We start from the raw sequence: 11,894 nt of genomic DNA, 5'->3' as shown, positions 1-11,894 counted from the left end.
AACACGAACTCTGACGATTCCAGGTTCAGAACTCCCCCCCCCCACCACCCCAGAAGGTAGATGCTGGTCTCACCTGAGTGTCACTATGATGGCTGATGGCTGGGCACACGCTGTAATGAAGGTGACGATGAACAGAAAAACTAAGAACGGGATAAGGGTGTTACAGGTTCGTTTACATTTCCCGGACACAGCGTAGCCGTTCTCGTTGAGATACGTTTTGACGATAACCACGCGGACCTGACTTCGCTGCCCCACCGTGGGTGGGGTGATGACTTGTCGGCTTTGAACACAGGTGCATTCTGTATAATTTCGTATCTAAACAAGCACAACAGAAATTAGTCGAATGCCAATCAAAAGCAAAACGTGGTATAGGAATATGCAGATGAATTTAAATAAAAATGCTCGAAAATAACTCTAGTATTTAAAAGTGCAATTATTATAATACGGCCTAGAAAGTGCTGCCTGAACAACTGAAAAACATTGAGAATGCCTTCCTCACTGAGGACAGTGAGAGTCTGAAGTGTGCATCTAACGATACCAAAACATCCAAAGTGTTTAAACCTCAACTGTTCTAAGAAGCTTTCGGAACTCCATTCTAGAACATTCCCATTTCGTGTGCTCATTTTTGGTATAATGATATGCTGCCAGGTTTGCTAATTCTTAGCCTTTCTAATTATAGAAGCCCCTCAACAAGAGACACCAAACCTTATTTTATTACTCACCAAAACTACTACAGCCCTGAGCACAGTGAGCCCTGAGGTAAATGTGTGTTGTATAAATGTGAATCAAATTTATAATGCAACCACACTGACTTCGGTGGCAACAGTAGTGAATAGCTCATTGGCTATACTGTTTTAAATGCTTTTCACCCCTTTAATTAGCTGGTGACCTGAATAGCCTGCCCATTGGTTGTAAGTGAGACCTGGCTCCTGTGGCACCTCTCTGGTGGGGCTCCCAGGCTCTGACAGAAGACAAGCTGTCTGGGAACCCTTAGGAGCTTAAACATACTTGTTCATTTCTCCCCACAAATAGTTAGGAGCCCCTAACAGCCGTTCCAGGAGCCATTCTGGGGAACTAAGGCCACAGAAGAGAGAAAGAGGCCAGATCTTTTCTGTAAACTAAAAATATTGTACTCGAAGTCGATACAAAAGTGAAAAATGAAACATTGGGGGCTACCCCACACCAAAATAAGCCAACACATGCTAAATCAGCCAGTTAACGCTCCCGGGTATTACAGTCTTTCATTGAATGGACACTTACAGCAGCTGTCAGAACAGGTAGAAAAATGGGGTGCCATTTGGCCACCTGTTCTCCCTTTATAAAAGAACAAGTGCTGCACGCAGAGGGCCTATGCTCTCCTGAAGAAGGACCTAGCCACCTAGAAGGCCAGACCTCACTAACTCTTCCTGCCCAGACACACACAGGGGCACAGCAGTGACATGGGGACCAGCAGCAGGGACCTCAGCTTACCACTGTAGTGTGGGAGGTGAAGTAAGACAGTTTGGGGCATTTTCTAAAACCTCTCTTGGCCAAAAGGGCATGAGAAACTGGGCTGCAGTCACATTTCCCCTGTTTCTGGATTTTTTTGGTTTTGGTTTTTGGTTTTTGCCTCAGGACATGTGCACTTGCCAGAGAAAGACAGAGAGAGAGAAAGAAATCACCCCCAGGGGTATGGCCACACCACAATACCTTCTCCTCTTGGGATTTTTGGGCGCACATGAACACACGCCTGGCATGATTTTCAAGTCACTAGGTCTGAGACTTGAGCCATGGTCAGCCATGGGGGAGTTCAGCACCTTAACTACCACACCACCTGCGGACCCCTGTTTCCAAACTTTTAAATATACATTCTTTCCAAGTAAGTGCTATCATCCCCCTGAAATAGTTTGCACCACACCTTGTGATGTATGTGTTACGAAGAACATGCAGACCCTAAAGCTAATCATAAGATTGTCAGGCTTCCCTCTTCCTCCCAGCTTGTGGAAGAGCTTTGCACACCCGGGCTTTCCTTCCTACAAGGCATCTTGTCACCTTGCTGCACCAATCGAAATTCTTGACAAACAACTGATGTTATCCCCTCCCTACTTGTCTTTTTTTTTTTCCTTAAAAGCTGTTTGATGGGGGCCACGATGTAGTATAGTAGTTAAGGCACTGGACTTCCACAGGGCCTACTGCAGTTCGAGTCTCAGACCCAGCAGCTTAAAAATCATGCCAGGCAAGTGTGTGTGTGTGCATGCCCCAAAATCCCAGGAGAGGAATGAAGGAGAAGGGATTGCAGTGTGGCCATCTCCTCTGGGGAGTGATTTCTCACTTTCTCTCTCACTGTCGCTCTCTGTCTCTCTCTTCTGTCGCTCTCTGTCTCTCTCTTCTCCAGTGAGTGCAGGTGCTTTAGGGCAAAAACCTTAAGAAAAAAAAAAAAAACTGTTTGATGAGGGGCAGCCAGGTGGCATGGTGGTTAAGACAGCTGGATCCCACAAGGCCAACAGTATGTTTAAGTCCCAGACCTGGTGGCTGAAAAAATATGCTGGGTGAGTGTGCCTGTGTCCAGAATCCTGAGAGAAGAATGGAGGAGATGGGATTGAGGTATGGTCATCCTCCCTGGGGGGTGCTTTCTCACCACCCCCTTCTTTCTCTCTGATGAGCACACATGCCCAATAGCAAAAAAAAAAAAAAAAAAAAAAAACACCTGTTTGATGGTCCTGCCCACTATTCTGGTGGTGAAGATATCCAAATCTCACCTGGCCAAGCACACTGGTCAACTCCTGACCCTAAAGGCTTGAAAAAAACCTGCCAGGCTTGTGTGCATGCATACCCCCAATCCCAGCGGGGTGGAGAAGTGGAAGAGAAGGGATTGCAGCATGACCTCTCTCCACTAGGACATGCTTTCTCCCTCTTTCTTCCTCTCTCTCTCTCTGATGAGCACATGCACCCCTCAACAATTTTAAAAATAAAGAAAGAAACAAACAAACAAAACAACTGATTGTAAACTCTAAGGCCTTGGGACACTTATTCAAAGCTGTTTAATTCTGTACCTCTTGGGTTGCAATTTTTACCATCCCAAATAAACTCTGCTGTTTCATTAATTTTGTGCTCTGTTTCTGTAAGAGTGGTCAAGTTTAAAAGTCAGATAAAAAAATGACATCCCCCAAATATTTGTTCGATGGTATACTCCTTTATCACCTGTACAGAACAAGCAGATACATTTTAACTTTTTAATTAAAGCAACCTCCTACTGCCTGTTATTACGCAAAGAATCAAACCAGGCTCAACAAAGAACTGAGTAGTATCTGACAACCTTCTCCTGAAGTATTACCACCTATTTATAATTTATGGGGAGGCAATTCTCAAAATAGCCTATTCTTGAACTGACAGAAATATCTTTACTCTGAAAGTTAGGAAAAAAAAAAAAAAAGTCTGAACTGAACTGAGAAATCTTTGAAAAATGGCCCCCATCTTCACAGACTCCAGTCAGGGGAGGTGCTTTCCTGTTCTCTTCTATCTGCACCAAATGTGGTCATCTTGACCTTCAAACCTATCACAAGGGCCCTGTCAGAGGAACAGCCGAAGGCCTGGAGCTCAACCTTATCACATTTCGCTGAGTTGGCACAGAACACAAAGTAGGAGAGGCTGATACAGAACCACGGGGCTCCACGCAAATGCTCTCATCGTCTCTGGGAAGAAATGACAGACTGCGTACTTGCCCTTCCCTTAGATTTTGTCAGAGGTGTTTGGAAGGAACCTTTTGAGAAAAGAGACGGAAGCCATCATGGTTGCATGTGAATTCTGTCACGTCCCTGTCACAGGAGGCTGGATGAACAACAGAAGAGGAACTTGCGAGCCATACTCACCCCGGTGCTCAGATTACCGCTGTTAACACAGCCAGCCAGACAGGGGTTAAAATATGTAATTCCATCTGACCCACAGACTGGCTCATACTCATGGATTTTACAACCACAATTCACATTGCAGCTTCCTGTCAGGTTCCTGTGAGGCATGGTGAGAGAGGGTCTGAGAGAGAAAAGAAACAGATCATGAAAGGTCTTTTAAAATAGCACTAATGGGAAAGCTCTTTCAGTTGAGTCACTTGTCCATTTCAGAGACGATATGCCCCAGTAAAATCAAAGCTATGGTACCATGAAGTAGGTACCCTTGATAATCGTTTTTACAGCTTTAGAACAAAAACCATAGAAAACAGTTTCAACTTTCTAATACTATGGATTCAATACTTCTCATCAGTTATCTAGCCCGCCTCCATTTTTTGGTTTTTTTTTTTTGGTTTTTTTGGGGTTTTTTTTGGAGAGGTCTTTGCTATAGGGCACGTGCGCTCGCCAGACAGAGAGAGACAGAGAGACAGAAAGTGAGAAATCACCCCTCAGGGGGGATGGCCATGCCGCAATCCCTTCTCCTCCATTCTCCTCTCCGGATCTTGGGCACGCACGCACACGCCCCCAGCATGAGTTTTAAGCCACCGGGTCCAGGATGCGAACCGCGGTCAACTACGTGGGAGTCCAGCAACATAGCCATTATGCTAACTGCTGGTTCCCATAGCCTGCCTCTGTTTTAGCCTGCATTTTGGTGCTCTGGTCTCAATGACTGCACTCCGCCATTCTAACCCTTCCATAACTGCACACGTACTGTGGGCACTTGGCTATGTCTTAACAAATCTGGACCCCAATTTCTTTCTTTTTTTTTTTTTCTTGGAGAGATTTTCGAGAACCGCGGTCAACTACGTGGGAGTCCAGCGACATAGCCATTACGCTAACTGCTGGTTCCCTCTTGGAGAGATTTTCGAGAACCGCGGTCAACTACGTGGGAGTCCAGCGACATAGCCATTACGCCAACTGCTGGTTCCCGGCCTCAATTTCTTTAACTGCAAAATGAAGGAACTAGATCAGGACCAAAGTTTCAGTAGCCAATCAGTAACCTCATTGTGAGCACATAAACAAGGTTTCCACCAATCAACAGTTATCAATACAGGTTCCTTTGGCCAAAAACTTTCATTGCCCTAGAATTATCAAAGAAAATTATGAGACCCCAGGAAATGAAAAGGAAGTGATTTTCAAAAGTAATCAGGAATCAGAGCTCTCGTTTGATTCAAATGACCTGAGAAAGAAAATTAAGCAGTTCTTCATGGAAGAAGATGTGATTCCGATCACAGGATAGAGATTCACAATCAAACATAATGGGTTTGTTTCCTCAGAAGCTCATAGTGGCTGATACAAAGAAATAATACAATAGGATAAGCTCTAAGAAAGTCAGCTGAGGGCCCAGCAGGCGGCGTGGTGGTTAAGGCACTGGTTACTCCCACATGACCAACCACCAACCATTGTTCAAGTGGCCTTGGTGCCTTGCTTTCTCTCTCTCTCTCTCCCTGTCTCTCTCTCTCTCTCTTTCTCTCACTCTCTTTGTGTCTCTCTCTGGTCAAATTAAAAAATAAATGAATGAGTAAAAAAAAATTAAATAAAAAAAGAAAATCCATTGAGGGATGAGCACATGGACTAATGGTTATGTTGCTAGACTCCCACATGTCTGACCATGGTTTGAGTCCTGGACCCAGTGGCTTAAACTCATGCCAGTCACATGTGCATGCATGCCCAAGATCCCAAGAGGAGAATGGAGGAGAAGGGACTGCGGCATGGTCATCTCCCCTGGGGAGGAGTGATTTCTCACTTTCTGTCTCTCTGTCTCTCTCTCTGTCTCTCTGGAGAGCACACACGACCTATAAAGACAATCTCTCGAAAAAAAAATAAAATCAGTTGAGGCAACAGATATCAGGAGGAAAAGGGCAGGTCTGGATATAGGCCTGAGTGGAGACATGGATACTGGCAGTGAGAGAGCAGAGACAGGCAGGAACCCAGGCGGAACCCCGGAGAATGAAAGGGGCTCCACAGTTCTCACTCACAGTGGGCTCTTTGCTTTGGGACCACCATGTTTATGAGTCACTGACAAAATCATGTTCCCAACGCTACATGAGTGGACAAGAGAAGTCCTCCATTTATCCATTATCCATCCAGTCAACATAAATGGTGGAACGTTTCGATGTGCCAGACAGAATGTACCTTTTTTTTTAGACTTTTTTTTTTTTCCATAGGACATGTGCACTTGCTGGACAGAAAGAGAAAGAGAAAGACAGTGAGAGGAAAAGTGAGAAATCACTCCCCAGGAGGATGGCCATGCCACAATCCCTTCTCCATTCTCTCGGGATCTTGGGCATGCATGCACATGTGCCTGGTGTGAGTTTCAAGCTGCCTGATCTGGGACTCATACCACGGTTGACCACATGGGAGTCCAGCACCTTAACCACCATGCCACCTACTGGCCCCAAGGACTTATCTTTAATGACTATGTTGGTATCACCTATCCAGTAACACAGCCCATCACAACCACATGAATTCATCTTTGAATGTAAAGCATTGTTTATTCAAAGAGTCGTCTTCTACGGCCTCTATTATACTTGGTAACTGAGTTCTCAAGTTTTATTGCCAGAAACAAGCTCAAAACAACATCAAAGTATTAATTATAAAAAAAGTTTCTTATAAGGCAAAAGTCAAATGAATTGTTTTTCATTCATGCTGCTATGCAGAAAAGAAAAAAAAGTCACAAAACTTTAATAATCAAATTACAGTGTCATGCTCAACACACTAATATCAAAATGACTTAAAGTTTTAATATATCTAAAAAAAAATAACAAATCCAGACCTATGGTTCTCAGCTGGGCACTTGTGATCCCATCCCTCCCAGGACATCTGGCAATGTTAGGAGATAGCCTAGACTGTTCCAACTAAGTGTGTGTGTGTGTGTGTGTGTGAGTGTGTGAGTGCGTTGTGGGGGTAGGAGGAGACTATTGGCATCTGGCTGGCAGAGGCCAAGGAGGCTGCTAAGCATCCGACAAGATTCGAACCATCTCTCCACCTCCAAAAGCCCAGTTGTCAGTGCTGAGGTGAGAATTCTGTTCTGGACCAACTGCCACATGTTACAGGTGACAAAATGGAGGGCCGAGGAGGCCACGCGATGCACTGGGAAGCTGGTTCGTGCCGCGTTAACTACTCACAGGAGGAGTCAGTGTGCATCAGCGTTCTCTTTATCAGCCTTTCAAGAACTGCCCTGCGAGCCATAATCAAATAAAAGGGCTATTACATGTCTGCATGCTTAGTCACTAAAAATGACAGGCCTCCGTACCACACCAATGGTTATTATCGTGGCTATTTAGAGGTTATATGGCATTTCCCATTACAGCATGTTTTGCACTCATTTATCACAGCCACAATTCCAAATGCTTCTCCTTTACCACTACATCCACTCAAGAGGAAGGAACCTAAAGAAAATACCAACACAGGCTCAAAATACACTGATTTAGGAAGGCAAAAGGTTTTCCTAAGTTAAGGAAACAAAGACACAGTCCCAGATCTCTGTTGGGTATGTTTGCATTTCTCATGAGATCAGGGTCTGATAAGAAAAAAAAATACAATATAAAAAGCTATAAGAAAGTGAATGCAAGCAACAAATATAGATAATAAAAGGAAGCGAATACTCATAAAAAAAGTCATTAGGGGAAAAGATGATTGTGGCTTAAGAAGGAAAGCTGTTGATATTGTTAATCCTTTACACTTTACTGATTACAAATGAAATCATTTTTAAAACTAATAGAACTGAGGCCAGCAGGTGGCGTGGTGGTTAAGGTGCTGGACTCCCACATGTCTGACTGTGGTTTGAGTCCCAGATTCTGGTGATTTGTTGTTTTCACACTTTCTCTCTCTCTCTCTCTCTCTCTCTCTCTGGTGAGAGCATAGGTCCTATAGTAAATTTAAAAAAAATAATAATTACAATTAATAAAATAAAATGACTAATTATTTTAAAAAGAAGAATAGAATCTCATTTCCTTGTCAATCACTCTCCAGAAAGCAGACTGGATTCTAAAAGTAGTGCCAGTGTTTAAATCTGGATAACAGTAAGCAACCTCCCCTTAGCCTGAAGGGGACCCATCACAAGAGCATAAAATGCAAAAGGGCTACTTACCTTATGCTACACTTACGCTCATGCAAAGGGACTGACACCACTTTTCCAATAAACAAAAGCATTTCTAACAAGAGTCTTCCAAACAGAAGGGTCATAACAACTCATGATTCAATGTGTGTTAGTTCCAAGGGAGGCTGAGTCTCAGCAGCAAATACCTTTAAACTACGTGGTTCAAGCTGCAAGCCTGAGTGTCACTCCCAATATCCTCCTCTAAGAACCCGAGATGGAAGGGCTCTCAGAGAGTAGCTAGTAATTTTACTAATTTTAAAGAATAGGACATTTTTAAGAGGTGTAGTAATGAGAACCATAATCATTATCACTGGGAAACTAACCTTGGTGAGAAAGCAAAAAAGGAAATAACAGGCCAGCAGGTGGTGTGGCGGTTAAGGCACTGGATCCCACATGACCAGCTTCAAGGTTTGAGTCCCAGGCCAGCAGCTTGAGAATCATGATGCGTGCAGGTGCATGCATGCCCAAAATCCAGAGAAGAGGTGGAGGAGAAGAGATTGCAGTGTGGCCATCCCCTCGGGGGGGGGGGGATTTCTCACTTTCTCTCTCATTCTCTCTGTATCTAGCAAGTGTACATGCCCTATAGAAAACTAAAAACTAAAAAAAAAGGGAGTAAGATGAAAAAATAACTATCTTCTTACTCTATCTTTATAAAATCAATCCTTTAAGGGTCAATGTTACTTAAAATAATATATAATAAGCCAGATTGCTGTCTAACATACATAAAAATTATCTGTGCCATAGGGCCATTATAGCTGATTATGTAAGAGCACAGTTTACTACAACACACACACACACACACACACACACACACATGCACACCTGCAATTGTGTCCCATCATGCTACTTCAGGACCTAAAAGACCTTGAACTTCTCCATCTAACATGATTTTCCTGGTCTTTAAAATCGAAGAGAAGCTCCTTAACCATCTTTCTGCCTCCTCAATTTTTTCTACTATAAGATAGGACAAGCAGGAATCCACACTGTGCTCAAACCACATGGACTGAAACTACATGATTCACACATCAAAATACTCCTGGGCAAGACACTAATCAAGTAGAAAAAAAATTAGTATCATTCTCACAGTTTCCTAATCTCCCCAATTTATCTCAGTCTTCAAGAAGACTTCAGTTAGAACCTTTCTCTTCAACTCCCCTTCAATTGTTGACTTCAAGAGGCTGGACAGTGGCACAACAGCAGCCCTCTGTGAGGGCCACTCATGTGAGAAGGTCCAGGCTCATGTCCGGAGACCTCCCTGCATGCGCCAGGCACACATGCACCCATGAACTGGGGCTGGGGGAAGCTGGGGGGTCGGGGAGATTGCAGCATCAAGACCTTGTTGAGGATGCTGTCTCTTTCTCTCTCACTCATGGAATAAATCAGTAAAATAAACTTTACAAAAAGGAAGAAGTAATTTTCTAACTTATTGCTACAGAAAATGATGAGAAAAGGACTAGAAAAGGATCTATTTTCAGGTGTACCACTGAGTCGCTGCCTAAACTTTGGCCTAATCTCCTAGTCTCTGGCTATCATACCCCCTCCTGCCTATCAGAGTAGAGGCAGAATAATCAACAGAGGGGGAGGGGATGTAACCGTGCATGTGGAAACAAATCTTCCTAGGGGACTATATTCTTGAAAGCTGCAATTACTATTCAATGTATCCAGTTGCTAAGTTTATTATGAAAGCTTCCTGCAGCTTGGTATCCAATGAATTCAAATCAAATATAACTTGAAATTTATATAAAATAAAACTTATACAAACCATCTGTCTCTCTTTTTTTTTTTTTTTTTTTTTGAGAGAGAGAGATTTTTCCTCTAGGGTATGTGCCCTTGCCAGAGAGATAGACAAAGAGACAAAAAGCAAGAAATCACCCCCCCAGGGAAGATGACCACATTGCAGTCCCTTTTCCTCTATTTTCCTCTTGGGATTTTGGGCATGCACGCACATACGCCCAGCTTGAATTTGAAACTGCCGGGTCCAGGACTCGAGCAGCTGTTGACTACATAGTAGTAGTGTAATGTAATGTAATGTAACCATTATGTCATATGCTGGTCCCCAAACCACCTCTTTCAATCCAAAATTATATGTAATAAAATGACATATCCCTTATGGATTCAGAATATCTGCGTTTATATGAAAGTAATACATATCTATTGTAGAAAATTTGGAAAATTCCAAAGAACTGAAAAATTAAACTCTGCAGCATACCACATCCCAGGGGTTGTCACTATTATTCTTTTAGTATATTTCTTCCTGGTCTTTTTTCAATGCATATACAGATTACCATTAATAACATATTGTTATCAAGATAATATAGAGAGTTTAAATTCTATTTCCTGCTAATGTTACATGATGAAACATTTTTCAAGCAACTATCTTTTTTAAAGGATTATTTTATTTATCTTTATTTATTATTATCATTATCATAATTATTATTTTAATTTGACCTGAGAGAGAGAGAGAAAGTGAGAAAGCAAGCCGCCAGGTCCAGGACTCAAACCGCGGTCAGTCGTATGGCGTTCAGTGCCTTTAACCACACCACCTGCCGGCCCCTCTATCAATTATCTTAATAGAAGGCTATGTGCTAGTCAATTTGGTCCTGAGTTTAATACTTATAAGTGCTTTTGAAACAAAAAGTCTTAGGATGCCTAAAGTGATATCACATACTCCTATAGACTTCACTTTGATTTGTTTAGATGTTGGTTCCAGAACTTAAAACTCCATGGAAATAAAATTGGTTTATATGTCACATCTCCTTGATATTCTTAAACTAAAGTAAAAACAAATTTTGCTGTGTCTCCAACTAGAATGAAAAATAGGTGGAATTATGTCCTTAGAAAGGAACTCTAAGCCTATTACTGAAAGTGGCTAGGATGCTCCAAAAATATATGTACCTAAAATCCTTTAAGGCAACTTCTTTTTCATTTTCAGGAATTTCCTTTAAAATTTGTAATACCTGTAATTAATCAAGGATTTCGAATAGTACCAAAAGGTTTAATGATGGGGAAAAAACTTCAGGTAGATTAAGCTGTCCATGACACACAGGTAGGAGATAAAGTGTTTAGGGAAGTTGGGAGTGTCTGAAATGCTAGTCTCAGGAGGGCTGGTCTGCTACCTCAATGGCAAGCCTGGGTCTGGAGACAAGGAACATAAGCTGCACCTGCAGGCTGAGGCCAAGGTCTCAGTGAACAGCCTGTAGCTATTTACTTCTACTGCCTGACTATTACACAGTAATAAACCTCTACGAGGAAGAACTGTTAGAGGAAAATTCATCCTCTGAGATTTTGGAGCTCAGTGGAACTGAGTGGACCATGTGGACAGTCACTGCCCAGAACAGAAATCGGAAAAAAACTCTGCTTCATCATCTGGTGACTGAAGAAATCACCTCTGGAAAGGTTTCAACCCAGTAGTTCAAGTCACAAAACCAGAAGATAAAAGATGTAATAGATCTTACTTTGAGTTCAAAGAAATGACACTTGATAGATGAAAGAAAATAAAGCTAGAATAAGTCAAGGATGTATCAAGACATAGTACTGGTTTACAATTCTGTACGTGGACATCAGATTTAATGCTATTTAAAACAAGAATGTTGTTTTTTTAACTTGCTAAAGGGCAGGTATGCTCTCCAGAGATGGGGGAGTGAAGGGGAGCTTTCACCCCACTCACCTACCCCCCGTGGGGAATGAACATGCTACAATCCCTTCTCTATTTCCCCTCTCTGGATTTGGGGCACACATGTACAGGTGCCCCGTGTGTTTTCAAGGCACAAGGTCCAGAACTTAAACACATGGTCAACCTTGTGGAAACTTGCTGCCCTGTCCACCACCCCACTGGCTAGCTCAACCCCATTTTTAAAAGTGTATGTAGT

At 42.6% G+C, this 11,894-nt stretch overlaps 1 protein-coding gene across 1 annotated transcript in view; it reads right to left on the bottom strand.

Annotated features, from left to right (window-relative positions):
* SLCO5A1 (solute carrier organic anion transporter family member 5A1) overlaps nucleotides 1–11,894 on the bottom strand; it is a 94,911-nt gene that overhangs the window by 8,771 nt on the left and 74,246 nt on the right. Inside the window, exons 4-5 of the mRNA XM_027767206.1 lie at nucleotides 3,849–4,008; nucleotides 74–315 (exon numbers count right to left, since the gene is read on the bottom strand). Of these exons, the coding sequence (XP_027623007.1) occupies nucleotides 74–315; nucleotides 3,849–4,008 (402 nt within the window). The remainder of the gene's footprint in view (nucleotides 1–73; nucleotides 316–3,848; nucleotides 4,009–11,894) is intronic.

This window comes from Tupaia chinensis, unplaced genomic scaffold (assembly GCF_000334495.1).
Source record: "Tupaia chinensis unplaced genomic scaffold, TupChi_1.0 Scaffold144017_1, whole genome shotgun sequence".
Lineage (NCBI taxonomy): Eukaryota > Metazoa > Chordata > Mammalia > Scandentia > Tupaiidae > Tupaia > Tupaia belangeri.
Note: the sequence above shows the minus strand (reverse complement) of the source record. Positions and strands in the feature narration are given on the sequence as shown.